At 51.0% G+C, this 27,095-nt stretch overlaps 1 protein-coding gene across 1 annotated transcript; it reads right to left on the bottom strand.

Annotated features, from left to right (window-relative positions):
- Positions 1–8,588: 8,588 nt before the first annotated feature.
- On the bottom strand, positions 8,589–26,423 carry SNX19 (sorting nexin 19). The gene is made up of 12 exons (XM_072355004.1): positions 24,821–26,423; positions 24,539–24,677; positions 23,618–23,718; positions 23,221–23,340; positions 22,822–22,952; positions 21,954–22,050; positions 21,559–21,745; positions 19,570–19,699; positions 10,751–10,935; positions 9,962–10,049; positions 9,160–9,343; positions 8,589–8,724 (listed from the first exon to the last, which is right to left on the bottom strand). Exons 1-11 carry the CDS (start codon positions 26,276–26,278, stop codon positions 9,208–9,210), a joined length of 2,772 nt encoding a protein of 923 aa, XP_072211105.1. The 5' UTR covers positions 26,279–26,423; the 3' UTR covers positions 8,589–8,724; positions 9,160–9,207.
- Between the last annotated feature and the right edge of the window lie 672 nt (positions 26,424–27,095).

Here is a 27,095-nt window from a genome sequence, read left to right as displayed (position 1 = left end):
GTCATCTTAAAGCCAGCTGGGCAAAGCTCTGGAGAAGCTGCTGTGCAACCCCCCTGAAGTTGATGTGTGACCATAGCATTTAGTGCAGGAAGAGGAGCCCCCTGGGCAGAGAGAGGTGGATTAAATAACCTTAATTGTGGTTTCAAGCCTTCTGCTTGACTGCTGCTATCCCACTGAGGATATCAAGTGTGTGAAGTCCAGTGCAGAGAGGGAAAGTGCTTGTCCTTCTCATCCCACTCCCTGCAGCTTCATTAACTCCAGTGGAGTGGGCATGTCCCTCTGTGAGGACACCTGAGGTTCATCAGTTGTCACATGGAAGACGAGAAGCAACGTGAGCTAAATGCTGAGTTCTCACATCACCTTGTTCCTCTCCTAGCTCAAGGCAAGGCAAGCCACTGGAGCTTCGGTTTGCAATCCCATCGCCTCCACAACCCTAATAGATCCACCTGCCATGCCTCTGCTCCGCATGCACACTGCACCCTCTGCCTGCACACAGAGCACCAGCATCCCGGTGACAGCAACACCAGGAGGGAAGTCCTGGGAAAGCAGGCACAGAGCAAAGCCAGTGCAGTTCCACTGCAGGACTTCATGGTTTCCGTGCTTTATCTGGCTTTACCCAGAGCCTCTAAACACACAACCCTGCTGGTGTTACATTTCTTCCCCCGGCAGCATCCCTCCTGATACGCTGGGGAGTTTCTCTTTGGCTCGCTGGGAATTTTCCTATGAGCTGGTTTCTCATCGGAAAGTGCCGATACACTGAAATCAAAGCTCTTGGTGGGAACGCAGCAGTCATGGGAAAGTTTTCTCCCAACCCAGGCTGGAGCTTTCTGTGCGATCCAGCCTGTCCTGCCACCTGGCACAGCAGCGTCCCCCTGGGATGGAGACACCCCCACTCATTTTAACCCCCCCCCTCAGGACACCCACCATGAGTTAGCACGGCTTGGGTTGGAAGGAACCTGAAGCAGGGGCTGGAAATGGGTTCGGATCTGGGAGAAGAACCACCTCCTGAGAGCTGGGTCCTGCCCCACACCCGGCTCCAGCTCGGTGCGGTCCCCTCGTCCCCAACTCATCCCCTGGAGGTTCTGCCATGGCTGAGACAACAGCACCACCGTGCGCCTCCGCAGCGCCGGGGGAGATGCAGGCACATCCCGCAGCTCCCTCTTGCGGCTCCTGCAGCAGCCCGGAGATGAGGATGGGGATGCAGGGTAAGCACCACCCAGACCTGCAGCCTGCCTGAATCCCGGCTGCACTTTGGGGGAGCCGCTCCCGGGCATGGCAGGAGCCCAGTTTGACTAAATTTATTACCAAAAAACCATCGCAAGGGTTGTGGTCCTTCTGCAGTCTGCTGCAGTGCTGGGCCCCCTAAGCACTAACCTTACAGAGCTGAGGGCAATTTGTTCCTGTTTGTCTTTTTTTTCCCCCAAACATTTTTTTTCCTCCTTCCGCAACCTCTTTCTAAATTCTCGCTGTGATGACACAGGGTCCTTCTGAGGTTTTTCCTGACAGCAATCCGGAGGGCTGACAGATTGCAAAACCTCTTGGTGCTGTCTTATCTGCCAGGGCTCGAGCCACACTCCAGGCTAAACACAGCTGCTGCCAAGCAGAAAAGCTGAACAGTTGCTTAAGGACAACACCATCCACAGAACAAGTGCAACGAGCTTGTTGCCCAAGGAAGGCAACGCAGGCAGTCCTGCTCAGCCATGCTCATCTTATGCCTGGATGCTGCATCCCTGACCTCCCCACAGTCCCAGTTCTTGCCTACAAGCCAAGCACCCTCCATCTCCTACAAGCACAGCGTGTTTGGGGCTATTTGCCTGAGGCCACCAGGTGGATCTCAGAGCATTTGGACCAGCACAAGCTCGCACTGAGCTGTTTGCCCCCAGCAGCCCTCGCAATGCACGCTGAGCTTCCCAGGGAACATCGCGCCTGACGGCGTGCCAGCCTTGCTGTTGGCTGCCGATGAGATAACGTCTCTTAAATCTGGATCTGTGACACGAGGGCGTTCAGCCCCGTTTCGCCTGCGGCCGCGTTCCAATTTCAGGACAGAAATGACCAGGAGAAATATGAGAGGTTAGTGACATTCTTGGCTTGGAAATCATCGGCCTGTCGCGGAAAGGAATGCAATCGAAAAGAGACGTCGCTGGTGTTTGTTTTCAAGCCCTTGATGTGAGATGCACTTGAATACACAGTGTTCTAATGCAGCTTCTGGGCTTCAGGTGAACCTTGCCGAACGGGGTGGGGCAGCTTATTTTTGACAGAGGAACATTTTAGGCCCCAAAATGCCATTAAAAAAAGATCCCAGTGCACAGTGCCTATTTATACCCAGGATGCTGCTTTCCTGGGGACAAGAAAGCCAAGTGATGGGCAGCCCTGCATCCTGCTTGTTCATCCATCCTGTTTGCCCATGCAGCTCCTAGTGCTTGACTAAAGGGGCTGGGGGGTTTCATAGAGCCCACAGGGGCTGCTTTCAACATGCACATGAATCTGGGAGAAAACTCCCTAAGACATGCAAGGGTGTGTTTGTGCTTTGTGCTGGAAACAACAGCCATGTGCTGGTTTATTAGAATTCACTTGCAGGGACAAAAGCAAAACAAAAGCTTAACACAGCTTGACGGAGCGCAGAGCAGAGCGGGTTCATTAAGGGCACATTGCCTTTTGATGCAGTGATGAAGTGCAGTGCTGGGAAGGTTCTTTTACCAATCAATCATGATGGGAAGGCTCGGGTCGCTTGGTCTTCATCGCTTGTTACAAAGGAAGCAACAAGAAGCGATCTCCATCTTGCCAGAACCGCTCTGAACAGCCTTTTTCCATGAGGGGCAGCTTCCCCTCTGGATAGAGAAGTGAGCTGGGTGAGAAAGGCAGCGCACAGTGTGCAACACGTGCTCTGGAGGAGGGAGGAATCCAACAGTTTCTGTTGGTGTAATCGCACAAAAATGTTGATGGGTGCAGGAGCTCTTTGCTCTTTGCACAAAGAATTCCCCTCGCAGCCCTGGCTACACGTAGAAGACAGCATCAGAGATGAGACCACGGAGCGCTAGTGCTTCAGAAGGACTCTGTGCCCTCAGCAGCCATAAAGGTGAGCAAAACACACAGTATAGAATCACAGAATCATTAAGGCTGAAAAAGACCCCACGGTTCTGTTACACCCCCAGTGATGGCGACCCCACAAGTCCCTGTGCAGCTGTACAGTGCAGTGCTGCTCTTTTGGAGCAGAAACTGCTCCTGACACCCAACACGCTGCATGCTCAGTGCCCGTACTTGCCATGAACAAGTTGCATCCATCAGGAGGAGGACACAGCCCAGGCAATGGCTGCCATTTGGGAAGAAGCTCTGCCAGGAGCATCCCATGCCAACCAGATATGGACAAGATGGGCCACCAGCCCCACAATCTGATGTTAAGAGATACAAGCTCAGCTCTTGTGCCTTTCTCCCCACCCCATGTCACGTTCCCTTGTGCCCATCACTGCCTCGCAGCCAGTGAGCAGAGCTATTAAATACCAAGTGCTTCCCATGAACTGACATCTCTAATCCCTGTGCTGCCATCCCATTTCACACACCAGCAGCTGAGGCCTCTCCCCACTGCGAGGGGCTTTTCGCCCCACATTTCTCTGGTCTTATTGCTCCCTCCCACTTGCAGCTGAGAATTAAAAGACATAATAAAGGGCCCTTGAGCCAGAGGTGGGGGGGGGGAAAAAAAAGCAAGTCCCTTGTTTGAGCCTGGGATTCATCTGCCTCTCCCTGTGGAGATGAAGAGGCCCTTTCACCCCAGCAACCAGAATGTTGGAGCTGGATATGTGCTTACGAGCACAGCCATGGCTGGGATCTGCCATCCTGGGGCCGGATCCCGGTGATGTTTCCATCCCAGATTATAGAAGGCACGGAGCAAAACGCATTAGAGCCCTGGTTGGGAGTGTTGCTGGGAGATGTCCCCTCATAAGGCTGCACGCCTGGGAGCGAGCTGCTGTAGCTATGAAACCACGCACACTGCAGATTAAGGTTAATAAGCAGCTCCTGGCCCCAGTGCCCACCCCACGGCTGGAGGTGGGAGCCCAGTGCCTCTCACCTCTGCTTTTGTTCTCTGCTTCTGCCCAGCGATTTTCATTACAAATATCCCCTTATGGGGCACGCATGGAGGGGGGAGAGAGAGGGGATGGAGGAGGGGGGTTGGCCCACACAAAGAGACAAGCAGTAATTACAGGGCAGGGGCTCCTGGAGGAGGGATTGCTGTGGATTCGACATGGCAGCGGTTCACACGTAGGGCCCCTCCAGGGGACATCTCCTGCTTCCATTTCATTAGGGCACACAGCGCTGCCGGGGGAACTTCTGCCCTCAAAACTGGTTCCCAAAAAGGGGACAGTTGCACTTCTTTTATTCTCTGGCAGAAAGCAATTTAGCTGCCTGCCCCAGGAGTCCCCACAGTTGCTCTGCTATGCAATGGGAAGTACAGATGCTGCGTGCTCTGTGTGCCTTAGCAAAACCAAGAGGTGCTGATTCAGCCCCTTCAGCACCTTCCAGCCTTGTGCATGAAGGCTGCGCCCTCAAGTTGCTCAGTAAGAGAAACAAGCCTAAGAAAAACACTAAGAGAAGCATTGCTCGAGTAGGAACTTCTAACATCCAACCTGAAACAACTGCTAAGCACTACAGAATCCCTGCCCCTGAAAGCTCACACACCAAGCAGCATCCTTCCAGGTGCCAGCAACGCAAGGTGTGCAGTGGGACTGCACCTCAGGCTGCAGATAACCCCGCTAACTAAAAGCAGTCCCAAGCTCGTGGTTTGCCTCCTTGCAAAGACACAGAACTCACAGCCAAACTCTGCAACCAGTTTTCAAACGTGCTGAATTCTACTTCGGTTCTTGTCTCTTAATTCCCAGCGTTTTCCTCTTTCTCTCCTTATTTAGTCATTAATTTCCATGGGTTATAATTTCCCACAGCCTGAGCCCTGCTGAGACCGCTCTACTGACACGGGATTGCACACCGCAGCCCTTCCTTCTGCAGGGAAAGGTCAGGGATGGAGGTTTAGCACAGGGAGAAGAAAGGCAGCAGCAGACAGACAGACCGCTCATAAAGAGCTGGCTGCGAGCCGCACTGAGAAAATGTCAGCCTGGGGAGGCCGTAATAGCTTTAATCTGCAGTACAAGGGGATTAAAAGACTCGTTCTCACAGGACAAAAAAGAAAGGAGTGGAGCGGAAGGAGCCGAACAAGGGGACAATGAAGGCTGCAAGGGGAGGAAAGGAGAAAGTTAAAGAGCTCAGCTATAAAGAGCATCCCGACTCAAAGGGCTCCACCTTCCAGCGCAATAAAAGTGAAGTGGCCTGCATGGAAAAGGGGCTGCAGCCCATGGCTTCCCCTTGTGCTTTTTCACACCGAGAGCGCACACACTTCACACCCTCCTTCAAATCAAGGCGACTCGTTATGTTTGGCTTTGTTGATTTTCAAGGCCAAAGGAGTAGGAGGGGGAAAACAAGAAGGTTAATGAGGCTCTGCCAGATGCAGCACTCCAGAGGAGCAGTGGGTATTATACTTTTTAAAGCAGTGATTTGTGGTCTTTGATCCTCGCCCCCCCCCCCCAATGTAACCCCCTGGGATGGGGCCCTCAAGCCCCCCTTGTCTCTGGGGCCATGGAGGAGCCCTGGGAACAGGAAGGAAGCATTGGGGGATGCTCTCCTCAAGCAACCTTTCAGCAATGCTGCAGCAAGCTTTTCAGCCACCCAGGAAGGCCAGGAGATGAAAAGAGCCTCCTTGGAAGGGGGGAGGAAAAAGGGGCAACTTTAAATCCTTAGCAAAAGGGAAAAAGTAAACATCCAACCTCAGCGCATCATTTGGAGGAGATAGAAAGGCCAATGAGCCACTAACAAGAACAAACTGCACTCCAAAAAGGAAATGAGGCACTTGAAGCCAGCTTGTAGTATTGCTTGAGCAGCAGGGCTTCAATGGGCTGGATGCAGAGCACAGATCAAGGCAGAACTACAGGAAACATCCCCATTAACACACTGCCAGCACTGCCCTTGATGGCAGGAGGGCTCTTCCTCACCTTTATGTACCTAAGGACACACTCCGGTCTGCAACAACTTCTAATACATGGCAGCACAAGGTGGTAGAAGAACTATGAGGGGGTGCTGGCTTTCCCCTCACTGCCACCTGCAGCACCCTCAGGACTCCAAGCAAAAAAGAGGTGGGTTTGTAGCAGCCCTCTGCTGTCAAACAGGACAGGAATCACTTCTGCCATCCAGCTGCACAGCTCAGCAGGCTCACGCATCAGGGAGATGCTACAGGACAACACCAAGCACTGCCAAATGTCCAAGGCTGCTTCTCTCAGCTATCTCACTATTGGAGCAGCTCAGGCTGCCCAGCCTTCTGTGCACACTAAGAAAAAAAAACCTGTAACATAATAAGCAAGCTCCAGACAGGAATGAGAGTACAGCATATCCGGTGGAGACAGGGGCTGGAGTGGCATTAAGGTAGGAAGAATATAATTACCTGAAGTGGACGGCAGCCAGGAAAATGGTATTAATTTATTTCAAGAAAGCCACAAGTGCCCAAACCTGAATTTTACATTTAAATCCAGACAATGGCAAATCACAGCATCCTGATTCCCTTCTACCAGGGTTTGGCTGGAAAGGAAGGTCTTCACATGGGTTCTCACTCCCAAAACACACCCCACCTTCACCTGTGAAGCCATGTGCCATCCCAGCACAAAGCCCTGGAGCTGCTCTCTGCTATGGGCACACAGCAAGGCAATGCCTGCATAGCACAGGAAACCCCACATCCCATTCCATACAGCTCACCTGCAGGCAATAAAGCCATATTGGGTCACAGACAGTCACAGGAAAGTTCTCTAGAGCACAGCCTGTATCCAATCTGCTAATAATTATCTGCTGCTCTGCAGAGATAAATGCTTAATCCTCTGGTTGTTGACACTGGAAATGGACCAGTTGGGCCCGGGGTGGATATCATACAGGGAAACTTGGCTCCAGCTCTGATCCCTGCATCATGTGCTGTACAAATGTTCACTGGCTTATTGGTAACGGATTTCATAGGGTGTATGGGATCTTTCTATGGCAGAGCTAATCTAAAATAATACATGACCCAAACGTTCATTGTATCAAGTTTTCCTTCCTTTCCAGTGTTTTTTTTTTGTTAGATTAACATTTCAATTTTCTCTTTTGGTCATTCCTCCCTCTTCCCTCATAGCTTAACCAGCTTTCTCCTCTAAGACTGGTATCAGGGAGAGCTTCCCAAGCAGCAGCGCCCAAAGGACATTGAGATGGGACTGCATGAGGTTAAAGGTGTATTAGAGCCTCCTGGCAAAGACAAAGTGTAATTCATCCTTCCAAGGACACATGCAGTGTTCCCAAGGACTGTGCCAGCCTCTGCCCCTGTGTGGAGCAGGTACCATGCAGTCTGCAGCCCATCTCTGACTTATTCTTCTCAGCAGACACTTCACAATATCCCTAATCAGCCTTGGTGCTCCATACCCACTAACAGAAAGCAATAGCAAGCAAGAACACCATGAGTGCCTGGGAAGCCACCAAGCACAGCAGTGCTCCAAATAGCATCTAAAGGTATGAGTGCTGCTTTTCTCAACCTGCCGCTTGGCCATCTGTGATCATCCCATATGGAACGTTCCCCAACACACTGTCCAGTCTGCTCTCATGCTCTCTAACACACGTGCTCCCTCCTGTTACAAACAAGGGGGCAACTTCACCACCTCAAAAGCGCCATTGTTGAGAATCTGCTCTGATAAACTGTGCAAAGCTGCATTGATTCATTACACTGTGCCTTGTCTTGGGATGTTCTGGGGGCTTCCTAACAATATACTTCCAGGCAGCGAGCTACTCCTTCCCAGTATTTATTGCACAACACAGGCACATACACAACAGAAGCATGAAGAAACACGCAGCCATGTGTCCATCATTAAGCAGCTGTCCCTGGGAAGAGCAGAGGCTCTGCTGTCAGTAGTGTACACATTTGAATTACATGATCTCAGAGCTCCAGCAAAGTGCAAGAAAAGCGTCACTGGTTACAGCAACATGGAAATTAGCTGAGATCTTGCATGCTTTCCTCCTTGCAGTGCCTCCACTCTTCTCAATGCTTTAATCTGTTGAGTGCACCAGGAGCAGCATCCCCTTGATCTGCAAAGTCCTGCACCGGTCAGTTCTGTGGTCCATATCCTGGGAGAAATACAGACAGGTCTGCTTGCATGCATTTTCCAGGCCATTGGTCTGACAGAGGTAAGGTTTTGCTCTCAAGGCCATCTAACAGCTGGCATCCTCTGGGACACTTTCAGCATTCCTCAGGTGTTCCCTCCTCCCCCAGATCCCACTTTGAGGAGCACTGTGCAGGAGATGATTTATGTGCTGTGTGCCATACGAGGGTCAGCTCCTTCTCTCCTATGCTCTCCAAGTGAATGTCTCTGGGACTGAACTATGACTCATCAGGCAAAATACATGGTCATCCTGAAGCCAAGTTAAGCTACTAGTCCTCTTCAAGCAAGGGCACAGTTCTCATTCCTAGGATCGGATCAGTCCGCCCTACTTGCCTCAGGCAATAAAAGATGCCAGAACAAGACTGTGTCAGAGTGGTGGCAGCACAGCTTGTCTTCCAACTTCCCAATCACACTAGATGCAGGGATGAGTTCCTGGCTGATTTCTGGACTGATGTCACATCTCTTCACTCCATCCTCTCCCCATCTTCCTTCTGGGAAATAGACGGCACAGGGCAGGCTGCTTAGAGAGAGCAGGGACAGCATTCAGCCTTCCTGTCACCTGCCAACTAAATACCATTGCACCACGTCTGTGCATGCCAGTGCCATGTGGAGCTTGAAGCAAAGCTTGTGTGCTATCTGCCTTTATACATTAGGGCTGGTCAGGCACACGGGGCAGGACATGACATCCCAGCAGCACCTGTGGGCAGCCTGCACATCCTTCTCAGACCATTCAGCTGCACAGAAGTCAGGAATCTTCAGCTCAGGCTCTCCAGCAGATCTGCAGTGGAGCAGATACTACATGGCAGAAAGATCTCAGCAGCCACTGACACTGGGTCTAATCCATCACCCAGACAAAACAGAAGCCTGGAAGCAGCCTCGTTTAGTTGCAGCTGGAAGAATTCTTAACAAGAAGCTCCCAGACATGTTCAGTAAGCACCAAAGAATAAATTACCCCATGCCTGTGGTTTCTCTCCTTCACTGCTGGCTACACCAGCCCTTGTTAATGTGCTGCACCACCTGCTTTCTCCAGACCACTAGAGTCAGATGGCATGACAGTTGCGGTCTCCAACTCATCGCTGGAGCCTTTCAGAACCAAGAACTCCAGCAGAATGTCCAAGAGGCAGAAAACCAGGTGCCTGAAATGGAGAGAAGACAAAGCTTAGCCAGTGGAGCTGAAAGATCAGCTCCAGACACACAGGAGCCAAAGGAAGGCAAGGCAGAAACACTGACTGTCTTTGGGAGATGAAAGACCTCATGCTTTAGAAGAAATGTTTCAAGGGATGGTCCAGTAACCCCCCAAGCCCCCAATCCAGGGAGTATTTAAAGCTGATGAGCAGTGCAGAAAGCACAAAAGCATCTCCTGGAGCAAGGTAGCACGTGCATTTCATTGTAGTTAATCACATAAGTAATGCTTTCCAAATGCACAGCAACAGGTATGCAGAAAGACACCATCTACAAATATATGCAGATCCCAGAGCTCTTTAGAAACCAACAAACTAAAGCAGGGTTTGGCTTTATTTCCTTCCATGATATCTACAAACCAAGAAAGCACAGCACCATAGTTACAGGATTGGCTCAACAGCCTCCAGCCACACAGAGGTCCTAAAATATACTGTCACAATAATCCTGCCAGGTTCTTTAATAGCATATGAAGCCTGTATGAAGATTAGCCATATGGATTCTTCATCAAGCAGCACAAAGCACAGCTTACACAGCCCACTATAAGCAAGGTAAGGAGACTATAACCAATGTACCTGTTTATAACTGGATGGCCCAAGGACTCCAGCACCAGGCTCCAGCTCATGCGACATTTATCAGTTCCAAGGATTTCTTGGACCACATCTGTCAACATCAGAGGCAAAGCTTTAGGATCAGCACATTTTCACTGTAGGAAAACAGGCTCACTCTTCTCCTGATGGGTGCCAAATCAAAGTTTGTGACGGTGCCCGGAGTGTGAGGCATCTTGTGCCCTACATTATCATTACAGGAAACATCTATGGACGGGGCCAATTGCCAAGGAAAGTGTTTCTGCCTGGAAGAGAATCTGATGACAGCACTTTCTCATTCCCAAAGGGCAACAAGGGCTCCTTACACTCATAATTCCATCCAGTAGAAAAGTCATTTTATCACCTTTAGAGCAAGAAGCCAAGAGCATTGTTTCACGACTTCAGCAGTGGTGCCTCTAGCAGCAGGTACAGGCACAACATGACACAGGCTTTGCTCAACCACATTTTGTTGGGGTGCCTCAGAAGAACACCAAGCACCAAGAAGGGGCACGTGGCAGTCTGCACCTGGAAATCACCACCATGCCCTTTCTCTCAAGCTGTGCTGCTCCCTAAGTGCTTATACAAGCTGCCTAGAACTGGGAAGCTACCGCTTTTGCTTGCAGGAAACCATTAAAACCCCATAGGTTACAAATGTTCCCCAGTATGTTGGCACAAGCAGGCTCCATCACTGTAAACATATATTGAGAGATGACAACGCACTGGAGAGTCCCCCAGTCTCACCCTCAAGGGCAGCTGACATCTCTGGGACACACTTACTAGGCAAGATCCCCATCAGGCTCTGCAGGGCCTGCTCTGCAGCTGCTTTCTTCTGTTCCTCCGTCCTGGCTGGTTTGGGCACTTCTGGTAGAACTCCTCCAGGCCAGATGGACTCCTGCAGCAGCTGGAGGTACTGCACCCAGCGCTGAGTACAGGTCAGGTTGATCACCTGGACTTCCAGCCACCTGTGGAAAGAGAAAGATCAGGAGACATCAGGCTTGGAGCAACTCTGGAGCTTTCTGCTGAAGCACTGGAAGGAAAACCAGCTTGCTGGTAAGTTAACATACAGATCTCAAGCATACATGTCAAACATTTCCCCAAGTCAATCCCACAGGGGCTCAGAGCTGCCTGCAGCCAGCATAGGGGGAGATATATCATCACCATCCAAGCTAACCAGAGCAAGTTTCTAAGTGAATGGCCCAGACTGTCTTTCCAAGGTGTTTATGTCACTTCTCTGCATAACAGCAAAAGCCACAGCCATTGATCAGAGCTTAACACCAGCTGAAGTCCTGGCTGCTGCTTGTTCTGGGGAAGAAGGAGCCAAATCCTTGATGCCACCAAGGCCAACAGGAGAGTCCTCACTGACTCAGGGCCGGGGTTTGGGTAGGGAGAAGGCTCATGATTTCACCAGGACTTCAAGAATCAAAGAGGAGCCAGCAGGCAGGGCCAGGAGACCCGTTCCTCTTGGCAGCTGGCGTTCGTGCTTGCAATTCCGTCACCACTACGCCCCAGCAGCTCATAGTACATCCAAGAGCATAGGCTCTGCCAAGGCAAACTTTATTTAACCTGCGCTCTGCCAGACTGTCTGCATTCTTCTCTGGCGAAGCATGTAGGCTAAGGGCATCTTTCCCTGTGCTACCAGGACAACGTGAGCAGAACATCAGGAACAGCAACACCAAAGGTAACAGCAGAACAGCAGGTAGCCAGGGATGCAGCCTGCCATGCTCCTCAGCAGCAAGGAGCAAGATGCTTAACTACAGGATGCATACCTAGAAAGGGCCAAATGCAAAAAGCATTAAAAAGCATGAAATGAGCTTTGGTGTGTTGCAGCAGGAAAGGTAGTCATGGCTCAAGGGTTTCACCAGGGCCCAAGCAATGCTCCAGGTGCTGGAGAGGTTCAAGCTGGATATAGAGAATAAATTTTTCCTAATAAGAGCAGTGATGGATTGGCACAGACCACCCAGGGAATGGTGGGGTCATTGTCCCATGGGGGTGATCCAGAGCCATGGGGATATGGCACTAAGGGATGTGGGCAGTGAGCACAGTGGGGTTGGACTGGACTTGGATATGGGAGGTCTTCGCCAACCTGAATGACTCAGTGCACTGTGCAAAGCCAGTAACAGCACTGGAGGAGTCATCTGTATGCTCAGCTGGGGACCACAGGTTCTCATGTTGCTACATGATAGTGCAACTTGCACCAGGGTAACAGGACAAGATGTCTCAGCAGTGTCTTGTATTCTCAAACATGCTTTTTCCCAAACAATTGTTTGAAAGAGTTTTTATCTCCAGCAATCAGTAGCTTAATGCCTTGGATCATGGTGAACCACCCAGCCATCCCCAACCAAATTAAAGTGCTAAGCTGTGGCTCCTCTAGGGACAAGAGCTCTCATTAACATGTTTTCAAATACAATCTGCTTCTCTAATTGAGAAAGCACTTGACAAGCAACAGAAGCTCAGAGACTTGGGGACAGAGCTGCAAACAGTACAACTCCGCATCTGGGGACACCAGATCCAATGTTGACTTGAAATTCACCTCAGCAACAGTCATTCACCGTCCTTTAAAGGGTTGCAAAAAGCAAAGAAGAAACATTCTTTTCCTTAGGAATGCTCTTAAAATAGCAAAAACTCAAGCAAATAGTGCACAGAGCGAAAGCTGAACTCTGAGAAGACAGCACACGTTTCCAGACAGCTTGAGAACAGGCTGAGAAGTGACGAATGCTGGAAGGCCTGGTACAGACAGCCTCCCATTTCTAGCTCTTTTCTTCCTATAAAATCACCACAACCAGGCAACGGGACCTCCAAGTAACACCTATAAATCTTATCGCATGTGCACGCATTTTGATTATGCAAGTGCCTGCAGGTCTTTGTTCCCACAGTTACAAAACACAGCGCATGGATTTTCCCCTGGTCTGGCAGCTCCCTGCCTTTCCATCTGTGAAGCAAAGGGCAGGATCCCAGGGCAGAAAGGGAGAAAGAGGGACCCAAAATGACAGCGTATATACATGAAAATAGAAGAGATCAGACAAGAAAGGGACGAAGAATGAACAGAAACTAAAGCTGGGTGCAAATGGAAGACGATGCATAGGGAATTACAGAATGGTTTCAGCTGGACGGGACCCTTACAGGCCACCTGGTCCCCTTTTCCTATCACAACACATGCTGTGGGTTCATTTCCTTCTGTCAGTCTATCAGCATGTGTTGACCCATCTCAAAAGCCCTGGGGAGAGAGGAGCCATCAGATTGGTGACAGCATCATTGAGTTGTAGCTGCAGCTCATGGAGAGCCGTATCAGCATCTACTGACAAAACCCACCTGAGCAAGACCCAGATTTCTAAGGCACACTGACCTTTGCACCAGGCACACTTTGCTGCATCAGCACCAGGTCAGGTTTAACAGCTCAAACTCCTCATGCAGGAACTCCAAACATGCATGGGTCCAAAGCTGACCCCAAATGATTCTTTCTGTACTATTAAAGGACTAAGCATCAGATCCACGTGCCACATCAAAAACGCACATCCTTGCTCCCCAGGTAGAAATAAATCCGGTAAGAAACAGAAAGGAACAGAAATAGAGCTATCCTTCTCAAGTCACTATTTCCATTCTGGTATTTAATGAAGAAATAACCTTAATTAGAAAAATAAACCCATCACCAAACCATCTCCTTACGCTTTGGCAGAGACCAGAAATAGAGAGAAAATGACCTGCTGGGTTCAGACGTTTAAATGCTCCGATAATGCCCAATGCAAGGAGACAGACTGCCAAGGCTACGAGGTCCCGGCCGCTCGTCTGGGGGTGCATAACTTGCCCATGTTGTAAGGGCCCTCTGTCTGAAATAGCTGCTGATGGAGGAATTAAATGGCTGCTAAAAAAGAGCTGTTTTAATGCCATGGCTTAAGTTGGAACTCCAAGGTCAGCTAAAAGGACCTAATAAGACAAGAACAGCAGAAGCGCTCTGGGAATGATGAACAAGGCCTGAGTAGCACAGAACTTGGCCCTCCTCCACCCTCCTAAAAGAAACAGGGCTGCTAATAGGGAGCAGCCTGGTCAGGTAGGGTCGGGAACAAAGCTTACCTGGCCCTTGAAAGTTGAAAGGAGGAAGCATCATTTAAGCACTCTACCCATAGGGTTTACCTAGAGGAAAGAGCTCAACTCTGTGAGTAAAGGAATTGTTTCTTTTGGACAAGAAGGATGGTCCAAGAATGGTCTAGCAAACCAAAAGATGTATAGCACTATCCATACTTACAGCTGCTAGAAGCTGAGAAACCTCTTCTCTCCTCCATCAAGATAAGGCTGAGAACTGCCATGTTCATTTGAGCAAAGGAATGTCTGCGTTGAGTAGGCAGGAAAACCTTTCTAGCACCAGTTGTGATTACAATTGAACATACAGCAATTGTGAACCCCCCTCCAGGCCAGGGACTGTAAGGATATGGACCAACAGCCCAGAGACTACGTTAGGGAAGGAGAGGTGGGAAAGCTTCTCCTCATCTGTTTTACCTATACAAATAGCTCTGTAAATATACATGATCTGTGCAGAACAGTAGCAAGCACAGGTCAGGCTCCACTAGCTCTCAGTCCAGAAGAAAGCCTCTGCTTCCCTGAGGTCACTTAACACAACACAGCGAACCAGAAGCTCAAACAGGGCCTGTGAGACCCAGGTAGGGAAAATGATTTAAGGAAAAGGCAACATCTGGAAATGCACAAGGCAGTCAAGCACCTGACTCCTATGAAATCAGAGAAGGCTGATGCTTAAATCACCAGACTATTCCCTCCTTCCAAGTCCTCGTCCCCCCAAATTGTGCCTGAAACCACAAGAATTATCCTTAACACGAGGGCTCAGAAAGAGGGAAGCACCCAGAAGGGCTGTGCCCCAGGCTCAGTGCTCAGCACCTGCTGCTGCAGCCCATGCTCACCTCCCAGCAGCAGAACATAGCTCAGAGCTGGCATGCTCAGCCCTGCTGCCTTCAGAGCAGAGCCACGCTCATCCCAGCCATCGGTCAGCTTGTAGCAGAGGAAGGAAACGGGAAAGAAAAACAAAAAGAAGTCCTCCATAAATCAAAGAATACGAAGCATCCCGAGTCCTTTTAAACTTCTGGCCAAAGACACGCATGCAAAAAGTAAACTATCCTTCTCACCTTACTGGAAATGCTCCTCTCCTGCTGCCCTATAAAAAGTTGTATAGGCTGTGAACAACGCGTCCTGTACCCCTGCCCGAGCACACATGATGAAGTGTTTGACCAGCAAGGCAGCGGCCCCATGGCCAAGTGCCTTCCCCTTGAACAGAGTGTCTTGCCAGCCTCCCAAACACAGCTCTGCCAAAGGCAGCTGCTCTGGGGGAAGGAAGGAACGCACGAAGCTGCAGGGAGCTGACACAGGTAGCAGGTGCAGCGTGCTTGGTAGTCCCGCCTGCACCAACACTTTGCAGATGTGGTGCAATGAGCTGGAAAAGTACTGGGAGATGAAGGGCACAGCACACACAGCATTCCCCTGGGGGCAGATGCTGTACCTGCGTGTTCAGGTTTGCTGCTGCCATGTTACTGGCTGCTCTTTCCAACACACCTGCTGCAAAAAAGAAAGCTCAGAACACCACGCTCCAGCTCTAACATCTTCCTGCAGTGAACCAACATAACCGCTCCGCTGGGTTCTTACTGTTCTCAAGTTAGATCTCCCTGCAACACTGCGGGGCTCAGGAAAGGGGGAGAAAGCTGCAATGAAAAAAAGATCATCATCCCCAAAAGCCCTTGATTTCGAACAAAGCATCCCAGCTTTTGATAACATCTTCATCAAGTATTTATTGAGCCAATTAAGCTCTCAGCAGTGCCCCAGGGAGAGGCCAGGCTGTCTCAGCCAGGTCCTGCTCAAAGCAGATTGCTTCATTAGCCCACTTCTGGAAAAAAAAACCCACTTAAAAACAGAATTAACCCTTCACGAGCTGGGGAAAACCACAGCCCACAAGGAGAAATTATTCCCCCTCAATCTTATCCTGCTTCATCTCCTCTGTTGGAAATATTCTTCATTTGGAAGAAAAAAGTTGGCAAATCTCTGATTGCTGAAACAGAGTCAAAAGAAAACAAGATGCAGTTAAAATAGTGTTGCAATTGTTATCAAAGTAGAGAGCACTTGCTTCATTCTAGCGGCTGTTTTTGGAAGAATGCTGCCTCCAAATGAGGGGAAAAGAATTGTTTGGGACAGAGACTCAAAGCCAGATCCAAAATTTCCAGGTGCTTGGAGACAACTGAATTGAGGCTCATTTCCAAGCAGCTTTTTATTTACTTTACACACACACGAAGACACACACAGTCCTAACGATTGCTTTTGCTGACGTACCCCAGGCTTGCAAGTCCTGTTGCTGCTTGCAGTTACAGAAGCCAAAGCCAGAAGTGAGGAGGAGGATGCCATAATGCTGCTTGCCCTATTGCTGCCGTGCAGGCAGGGGCAAGGGCTTGCAGTAAAAGAGCAATGAGACTGCTGCAGCCCTCACTGCAGAGCCAAAGGGATGCTGGCTAACTGTGTCCACAGCAGGGAATAAAGCAAAGGAACAAATGGACTGAGGTACTCCACCTGCAGTAAAACATGGGAGGTGCTGCCTAAGTCTGCAGAGGCAAGCTAGCTGCAAGCAACAGAGCGCTGGGAACAGCTTTAGAACCAGCTTTCCTGGCTTCTCCTGGCACAGGCTGGCTCTACTCTGTAATGGCTTATTCAGAGATAATACAGGGAGAGAACAGATCTCTGCAGTGAGCATCTGCCCAAGCACAACCACATCCTGCTCCGGGTGCAGAGTGGCTTTGCACCATGCTTAGTGCTGGGTCTTACTGCTGCTTTGGATGCAGACACAGCTCTTGCAAACCAGTACAGCTCCAGGCAGCCAGGACAAGGTGCTGGCCATGGGTAGCACGTCCCCAGCACACCCACACTGCAGGTGCAGACAGGCTGACTCATGGGCATTGAAGAGGAACAGGTGACACTACATGCTGGTGGCACTTGAGGTTGAGAGGATCAAGGGGGCTGCCATGGGGCTTTGTTTTTGCCAGCTCTGTTGGCACAGAGATCAAGGAAGAGAGCAGAAACAAACAGCAAGAAACAGTGGAGCTATGATCCCTTTGACTCGTAGCATAAGTGCCCCAACACCTGGCCTGACACCGACAGGCTCCAACACAGAGCCCTGAAGCCAAAAGGACAGCAGAAAGGCAGCCTAGGGTATAAGAGCCCATGCAAACCCATCCTGCATGATGGCTACAGCACCACATCACGCCCCTGTAGGAAGGGCAAGGGGCAGAGATCTCTATGAAAGGAAGCTGCAGCATTCTTTGGACCAGTGCTGTCACACAGATTGCTGCAGGGATGCCAGGGTTGGCTGCAAGGACTGCTTGTCACTCCACTGACAACTTGTCAATCCCAGGATGCCGATCCGAGATGCTCACCTGGTTGGACTGTAGTTCCCAACTATTGGTTGTCCTGCCTTCTGAAGGACATACAGTCCTAGAAGAACCCCAGCAGAAGCCAAAAGGAGCTTGCAGACCCCGACCCAGTGACCAGCATGGCACTGAGGACAGACTGAGGGCAGGGTGCCGGGTCACAGCACAGCATGCTTTGCATGCTCACCGTTTATTTTTAATGCTGTTTTGACTCACAGGCTCCAAAAAGGACATGGATTCTCCAAATGCTTTTTTATCTCTTTCCCCGAAAATCCCAGAATAGCCCCATCTACTGCTCTCAGCAAACAGGTTCCTGGTGAGAGTTCATCATTCCCAACCCATGGGAGGAAGGTCAGACAGATGGGCAGGGAACAGGGCTTGGTTACAGGGACCTGGAGCATGCAAAGGCTGCTGGAAGCTCCCTTTCACCCGCCTCTCCTTTCAGCTCCAAAAAAGGATCACTCCCTGTTACATAATGGGATGAGCACTGCTCAGATGCAGGCTTGCACACACAGCTCCCTTTTACTTAACAATACCTTTTTCGGGCATACCCTGTACTGCCATCGAGCTGACAGTTAGCAGAGACAGATGGTGCCTGGCTCCAGAGACTGCAGCTACAGAGGAGGAAGAAAGAGGAGCAGAGAGGGATAGACAGGGCTCAGTCATCAGCAACATGAAGGTAATGCTGGTGCTCCACAGCAATGCAAAGGGCACCAAAGCCTTTTGGATAAAAGTTCCCAAAGGAGGAGAAATGGGCTCCCTGGAGAAGTCTGACTTCTTCATTGGTGATGGAGCTTCTTTGATTTTCCTGCTCCCATATGGGGTACATGCAGCCCACAGCAATAGCAGCATCCATAGAGGTGGCTGCAAGAACAGCATGTTTCTCATGGAGCCCAAGATGAGAGAGTAACCCGCAGCAACAAGTCCCTTCCTAACACCCTAAATGCTCCCAGGACAGGCAGAATTCAGCACAGACACATCCAACCCCAGGGCCACACAGTATTTGCACTCTGTAGGAGGTGCTGACCATAGCACTAAGAAGTCACAGGGCCTTGCACCATCACTTCCAGCCCAAAGTTTGCATGCAGCACATTCAAGTTCACCCAGACCCATTGAAGCTGAGACAACCACATCCATCCTCACTCTGCTCTGCCAGCACAACAGACAGAGCTCTTCCAACTCCCAGAGCCAGGCATGTGCTTTGTGTATGACAGCTTCTCTAGTGGAAAATACCAATGCCACGTGTCAGTGCTGCAGGCTCCCTGGGTGACCGGGACACAGCTTATTAGGAGGCTATGACGTGCATGCTCAAGCTCTCATAACTCCGTGCTTACACGCAAGGATTGGGTTCCAAGCTCATTCCCCAAGACACCAGAACCCATCTTTGAGAAATGGGAGTAACACCCACCTCCTCCCACTCGAGGAAACCGGCTCAAGTGTGACAGCCAGCAACCTCTGACCTCAAAGCACTTCAGCTGCTGAGGGCAGCTCAAGTTACTACCCAGGTTACAATGTGCTGTGCTGCACATTCTGGCATTGGCTTTGAAGGTCTGCTACAGAAGAGAAGGTGCAGGAGTGGGAAAAGCACCGCTCTGAAGCTCCCCCTAGCCCAAGTACTTCTGGGAAGGCTTATCTTTTACACTACAGACCACGTCCTCAGCTGGTGATAGTCTCTGACCTGCACAAGAAAAACAGAAATGCTCTGTTTGTGTGTCTTGGCCTGGTGCCTTACCACACAGAGGCACTGGCCTCAGAAAGGCTTGGCAAGCACATACCAGCTGGAAAGGAAGTCTTTCCTTAATACATCTGTGGGTCAGTGCCCAAGGCACAGGCACTACTGGCCCACCACAGATCGGAAAGGGACGCATCAGTGAGAGCAAAGGCCCTGGGAGCTGTTATTTGACAAGGCCCTGTTCCCCATGCCTGTTTCTTCTCTTTTTGCTGAGAGCACAGGCTGAGGCCTGGGGCAGCAGGAGTGCAGCAGAAGCCAGACTCTCCCTGGAGAGCTGTGCATACTCACTCCTTCTCTAAGGAACAAATTCACATGGCTTTCCACTGTATCAAAAGTGGTCTCCTGGCAATACAGTGCTGCTCACTGGGAAAGCAAACTCCAAGTTAATTACTTTACAGAGCTCCATTTTAGAGCAACTCCAAAGGCAGTTAGAAGGTTGGTCACTGAGGCCTTACCTTTGAATGAGGGTCCCAAAGAGCAGGTGGAAGATCTTCTGGATATTCTCCATGCCCAACCAGCTCCAGTGATCCATCAGCAGCAAACGCAACAAGTCCAGGGCCAGGTCAGCCAGAGCAGTCTCAGAGTCTGCCAGGAAGAAGAGGAGGATCAGATAAGCCAGCTCGGAGCCTAAGCAAACAACAGTGAAAAGCTACAAATCCACTATTTCCCCCAAGAGCCTGAACAATGCTTTGTCCCCAGATTAACACCTCGTGCCATATGCAGGTAGTCAGCCTATGGCTCCTGCCCTCATCACCCTCATTTCCACTTCCACTCAAACAGCACTGCCCTGCACCACCAGAACACAGCAAGAACAGTTTTGCTTAGTTCCTGCACACCTATCGACCCCTTGACTGTGCGTGAAGATGGCAGTGTGACCAAAATAGGTGAGAATGAAGACTGTGACTGTAAGCAGAGCAGGGAACATTGCTGAACACCATCCTCCCCAGTCTTCCTGAACACTTCCCCTTCCTACCACACACAGTTCTCCAGGCACAGAGCTCTACTTGGTGTCTGTGGGCTGCCATCGTGTGGCAGGCCCGAGTCTCAGCAGGACGATGGATGGTGCATCTGTTTTATCCAGATGCATCAGTTCTGCCAATAACACTCCTACATCCAGACATATACACCTGGTGGCACAGATCAGGCACAGCAAAACGTCTCTCATCCTCAGATGAACGAGAAAGCCTATAGAATAAACGCATTCAACTTGCTAGCAAAACAACTCTATACAGCTTGGATGCAAAGCATCATAGAGATGCAGAACAAAGCTGTCAATGCACAACAAAACTACCCCAGATAACCACCATTCATCTACAGGAATCCAGGCATTTGAGTGCACTCAGCTTCTTGCTCGGGGCCACACACAAGTTACTCCCCTAGCTGTGCCCTCTGAGAGTTGACTTCCCTGTGCAAGAACTGGAGCAGGCTGCTTGCTTCACTGCAGTTCCATAGATCAAAAAATGAGGGCTATCAGCAAACTCTGTCTGTTCCCATTTGCATCCAAGCCTCCTTCCTTGCAGAGCTGCTGGCCATTCTCCTCCACCCAGCGAGCAGATAGGGACGCTGCTTGCCTTCAGCCCCAGACATACATTCCTTTTGTCCAGCCAGACCAGTCTGCCCTGTCTCAGCCTACAAGCATTTGACACCATTTATGTACAGGCTTCCTCAAGGGTACAGCTAACTTGGCCTGTCTCTATCTCCTGTCCTCTGTGCAGCGCTGACTTCCCATTCCAGTCCAGCTCCAAAACAACTGCAGGCAGAGCTGGTAGCACAGGCTGTTTCAGAACCCCAGACCCATCCTGTCACAAGCATGTGCTTCCAGTCACAGCTTGCCAACCTTTCAAACCACTGGAATGAAATTTCCGGAAAGTTCCAGCTGATACACTTCAGCTATTCCAAGAACAAGATTAGAGAACATTTTTGTTCACACTCAGGGTAATCTTGTAGTTGCCCTGAGAGGACAAAGACCTCTGTCCTTTAAAGGAGGGATCTATAACCAGAAACGGAACATTGTTCCTTGAACTGAGGTTATGCATTTGCTATTTGCAATAAATCCATCCTACAGAATCTCAAATATCCTTTTACAGTGAATGGACAAATCAAGGCTAACTTGAAACTATCAAGAAACCATAAACTGACATTTTATCCATATAAAAGAGCTTGATTTTACAACAATAGCAGTTTAGGTAGCACATCCTTAAGAAATGCATCCCTGCAGTAACTGTAGCAAGCACAATAACAGGAAAATCTACAGCAATACAAATGAGCCAAGACTCAAGTTGTCTCCGATAGCAATAAAGATGAGAGCAACCTCCCAACAGCACCACAAAGGACACAGCTTGCTGTCTCATCAATCAAGGAGCAACAGGCAGGGGACCAGATGCTCAGCAAGCAGCTGGTGCAGGACCTGAGGAAAAAGGCTGGAGCAATGGGGCTGAGCTCACCCGTGTCCATGTCCAGATGCGCTCCCTGCTCTGATGTGCTCAGCCCATCTGTATCCTCCTGCAGAGATTTTTCTTTGGCTTCTTCACTCCCCTCGCCCTCCGGAGCTTTGCTGGGGACTGCCTCCAGCAGCTTCTCCTGCTTCTGGATGAAGGACTCCATAGCAGCCAGTGATAGAGTGCCAGAGACCTACAAAAGCACCAGTATATTAGTACCAGTCTATACGGCCCAGACAGCCCCCCCCCCCCACCCAATAGAGCAACTATGCAAAGGCCTGGCATGCAGGTATAAGGCTGCAGCAGCCACAACCTTTGTGCACATGGATAATTCCAAGCCAGCACCCCAAGAGGGCAACAATCAGGATCATGAAAGCATCCTAAGAGGGATCTGAACTTACAGCGCTGCCCTCCCTCACAGAGTACACAATCCTGTCGTGTGCTTCACTTGCACTCAGCACTGGAGTGATTTTGCTGGATGGGAACCTCAGCCTGGACCTGGAGAAGGACAAAAGGCACAGTCAGGACTTCCCCCACAAGCTGCAAGCGATGTTTCCCATTTTCAGCCAAGAACTTGTACCAGCTGTTTGTGCAAGCTAAGTCTGATTACAGCTAAAGCAGTTCCAAACAGCACCTGCCACACCAAGGATAACAAAAGCTAGCTGCAGAACCATGCAATGAAAGCTTTAGATTACTTGTCTTCAACAACATTCTGATATATTGGCTTTCCAACATCCAACACAACACCTTCTTTGACACGTGTTTTAGATACGAGTCTGCATGCAGATATCATTATTTCTGCTCAGCAAGGTGTGAGCAACATCAGCACACCCAGGAAAGCGTTCAGACAAAATCAGAGTTGAGACATACCCAGCAGGATTGTGAAATTTAATTATAAACACATATACAGAAAGGAGGATACGAAAGGGCATTTCAGACTTGGGACACGTTGTAAAATAGTCTGTTTATCATGAAGGAATGCTCTTTCCAGCCAAGATGCTTCAGAAAGTTGAACTTTTTTTCCTTCTTTTTGTTCTCACACAATTTTTGTTCAAAAAACAAAAAAAAGAAAAAATATCCAATGCTTTTCCTAGCAAAACATCTTTATTTTCCTGGAACAACAACAACAAGAACAGAGCTACATTCATGCTGTGGAAGTCTGACCATTCCTGGAAAAATCTTTAATCCAAACAAGGGCTCAGATGCCCTTCTCAGCAGGCAAAAGAGAAAGAAACTCAACTGCAATTGGACAGCTGAAGGAGCCCTTACTTGTTTGCCTTCTTCCCATCCTGCTGACATTTCCCATCCACTTCAGACTCGCTCAGATCCTCTGTGGGGCTCTGGGGCTCCGACCTGGGGAATGCTGTCTTCAGGGTGTCCACAATGGCATTGACAACAATCTGCAGCAAGAGCCAGGAATGCCATCAACCACTGTCAAAGTTCTCTTGAATAAGAACCAAAGAGTTTTAAGACTTGCAGTGTCTCTGCTTTCCATGGGAAATAAAGAACCCACAAATCAGGCCCTCTGAGAGGGGCTCTGACCCTTCCTTTGGACCCTTTGTGGTTTCCTGGGCGAGCTCAATGCATCTATACAGAGTTTGAGTTTTTGAGCTGCTGCTGCAGCAGCAATGCAGACACATGCAAAGGGAAGTTGGTGCACCAACCTACCTTGTCTATCCTGGAGACAACAAAGGGCTTCTTGACAAATGCAATCCTGGCGTCAGTGTTCAGAGCAAGGAACTCCTGCACCTCCTCACTGTTTGCAATCTCAGGGACTGCACACAATTGCTGTAAGGGGAGAGGGCTTTAGGTCTTCTCAGAGCGAGCATCACAGATTTCTCATGTGAAGTGCAAGCAGAAAACACCTGAGATGCTCCACTGCATCAATACACAACTGTCCTGAGCCTCTGATCTATGCCAATAAAATACTTAAGAGCCAGCACAAGAGCCCAGCCCTCAGGTATCGCATCAGCAGAGATCTGATCACTGCACCAGAGGAAAGGGAATAGTGAAAGTCAACTTATCAGGCACAGCAAGCAGGGGATGCAGGCACCAAGTACCTCACCTTCAAGAAAGATTCCAGCAGACTTTTTCTGGCTTCCACTTTATCGCTGTCCATATTTCCAAATGGGAGATCGGGGAACAGTTTCTTTGGTCCTTTGATATCTGGAAATAAAATGCACATTTGTAAGCTCCAGAGAACTGTAAGAGCTGTATTAAAATCTTAATGCTCTTTCACTTAAAACTACCACAACTATGCCTCAGCCCAAGACAAAACACCCCCCAGACCAGGTTGAGTCAGACCTTAAAGCCATCTGTGTGGAAATAATGTAAATCTAATATTTTATTTATAATACAGCTTATATACAACACTCCCTTGCACACAAGCAAGATGCCTGCAGATCATTAACATTCAGTGTTGCTGTTCATTGCCAAGGTGCAAAACTGCAAAAAAGCTGTTTGGGGATGTAATGTTATAATGGGATGGAAAGTGCCATGATAATAACAGGGTGGCAAAGTCTTTGGCTGCAGCAAATGAGAATGAGCCCAAGTGCAGCAGCTGTGGATACAGAAATGAAGGAAAAGAACTGCTTACCTTTACCATCAGATAGTCAGCAATCTCCAACAGGAGATGCCCTCACCTCCACTGCCAACCCTTAAATGAGGTCTAGGAAGGGGTAGATCCTGACTCCACCCCTTCCATCCCTCAGTACATTGCATGCACCTGAGATCCCCTGGGCTGGCCCTGCCTTCCCACCATGTGCTCCATCAGGCCATGACTTAGCTTTTCCACTATAGGGAACAAGGATGCTTTCTACAACACTGGAATTTGCTAGCTACAGAAATTCTGCTTCCCAGCAGCTCTGCATAGAGGACCACAGGCACCTCAAACAGCCTGGCACCCGGACTGGCTCAGAGAGGGCTGCATGTGTTCAGAGCAGGGAAGGGCACACTGTGATCACAGGGCAGCTGATGCAGTACTGACTTTTCAGGAACTTGCGGAGCTCTGGTTTCTCCTCCAGCCTGGTCTGCAGGTTGAGGAACTCCCGGTAGCGGCGGTTCACAGTGTGATAAGCCATTTGCTGAAGGCTGCCTGCAACCTCACCCTCCAGGGCTGTCTCATACTGAGGAGGAAAGCAGTGCTCGTTAATCCTGATGGACCTCCAAACAACACCATGTTGCCCACACATCCCATTTAACAACTCCCCAGGTCTCTCCCCACATATCACGCACATCTCTCATGATGTAAGGGATGGCTACAACTCACCTTGATGGTGTACAAGGTGTAGGGGTGGAAGCCGGTCCCGCTGTGCTCGCGAGCGGTGATGGTGCCGGTTATGCGCAGGTTCTGGATGACCACTGGTCCATCAGGGCTGCTGAGGGGCTCAAAGCTGAAGGTGCTGATGGGAGCAGTTGGGGAGGATGAGAGCAGGGGAAGGGGCTGCCCAGGGTCTGACGGGCTTTGTGGCAAGGCCTCTGGTGTCCCCAGTTCTTTCCCCAAGCTACAGGGCCGCTGCACGGAGGACTTCTTGGGACTGTCCTCCTCTGTCTCCATCACTGGATCGATGTGGATGTCAGGGCAGGAACCCAGAGCATAAGCAGAGGGGAGAAGCAGACCAGCATCACTGCTGGCAGTATGGCCATCCTCCAAGTCCCCCATCCCATCCTCTGAAGCGTCTGTTCCCTCCAGTGGAGCAGGAACATCAAGGAGAGGCTCATCAAGAAACTCCCCAGCAGGTGACGGTGCCAGCAGCTCCACATCCTGGCCTGGAGAGTCCAGCTCCAAACCCTCATAGGGGAACAGCGAGCCCAGGCCTCGCGGCCGCAGGACGACCCCCTCACTGTGGGATGGCTCACATGGCACATCCACACCGTCCTCACCACCAGCCCCTGCTTCTTGCCCAGGTGACAGGGATAGAAGTGAAACTGCTGGGGCAGCATCTGATTGCACTGTGAGGGGCAGAGTGTCCGGCACCGGAGCTGCAGGGCTGGGCTCCTCACCCTGTGCCTTCCTGGGAAAGGCCCCAACCAGCAGCAGGTTGATCCAGTCGGGGTCAGCCATCTTCCTGATGGCGGGCAGCAGCACATTGCAGGCCACCAGCTCCACCACCACAAAGTGACCTGTCCGTGTCTCCAGGTGGGGTCGAGGCACCAACACCCGCAGCAGCAGCTCCACAGAGGCACGGGCATAGCTCACCTCAGCTGCTGGGCTGCTAAGGGCCGGGTGCAGGCCTGCAACCCTGCAGTACTCCTGCCACAGCAGCCCATGGCCCTGCATGGCCCGCAGGTAGCTCTGCAGGTGATGGCCGCACAGCAGGAGCAGCCGACGGGCCAGAGCCTGCCGGTCCACCTGCACCATCCGCCGCCTCAGCTCAGCTGCCAGCCCCGCCATGGCCTTCTCCACCTCAGCCTCAAAAGCACACTCGCTGCTGACGGTGCGATACCAGGAGGAGACAAAGTCCCGCACCACCTTCCTGATGGTGCTGCTGATCTCCTGCTCCAGCTGCTCCTCCGCCTCAGGGCTGGGTGCTGCCGGCCGCAGGGATGCAGCAAAGCGCTCTAAACGCAGCCGCCAGCCCGGCTTGCTCAGGGCTCGTGGGCCCAACCAGCCGCCCAGCACCGCTGTGGTCCCACACAGCAGCACCAGCACCCGCAGGTCCAGCAGCAGCACCAGCAGCCAGCCCAGCACGGCCAGCAGCGCCAGCAGCTCCCGGCGGCACGGCATGGTGCAACAAGCTTAGCAGTCAGGCTCTGCAACAAGGTCTGCACTCGGTGCCGGGGCTGCAATGGCCGAGCAGCAGGGCTGCACCCAGCGGGCTGCCCACCCACCACACAGACACAGGGGCTCAGCTGGCCCACCCCGCCCTGCCCCAGGCTCCCAACCCGGCACTTAGGCTACAAAAAACCCGCATCCAGCTTAACATTAGCGCAGCCCAAGGGCTCAGTTGGTAGCCCCCCCTACCTGCTGGGCTCCCACATTACTGCCACAACCCCCCACACAGCGCTGCTCTACTGACCACCCCCTACAGGCACTGCACCTTCCCCAGCCACTCCTCCTCCTTAACCCCTACCGAGCACCGACACAGCGGCTCCTCACCGCGTACCGCAGCTCCGACCTCAGCCTCCAACAGCCCCGCAGGCCCCGGGCCGAACAACGGGCCGAACAACGGGCTGAACCCCGCAACGGAACCTCCGCTTTCAGCTGCACCCGGCGCGGGATCCGCCTCTTTTCCCGCCTTTTCCGGCCCCGCCCCCCGGCTGTTCCGCGCGCGCTGCAGCGCCCTCTAGCGGCGGGCGCGCGGTTCTGCAGCCGTTGGGTTGGCGCGCCCGGCGCACGTGCGCTGGGTTTCTTTTGCACGCGCTGCGAAGGTAAAAGTGCCCAATGACACGATTCTCGCTGTTTTTTTTTTAGCAAAAAAGAAAGAAGTTTGTGCTTTCCCGTCGGCACTCCTGCGCGTGCTTCGTAAAGGCGCTACAATTCGCTTTGTAAAGCGGCCCGCTGCCGGCGCGAGGCGGAGCGCTGTGGTGATCGGCCTCAGCTG

The sequence above is a fragment of the Excalfactoria chinensis genome, chromosome 21 (genome assembly GCF_039878825.1).
Source record: "Excalfactoria chinensis isolate bCotChi1 chromosome 21, bCotChi1.hap2, whole genome shotgun sequence".
Taxonomy (NCBI): Eukaryota; Metazoa; Chordata; class Aves; order Galliformes; family Phasianidae; genus Excalfactoria; species Excalfactoria chinensis.
Note: the sequence above shows the minus strand (reverse complement) of the source record. Positions and strands in the feature narration are given on the sequence as shown.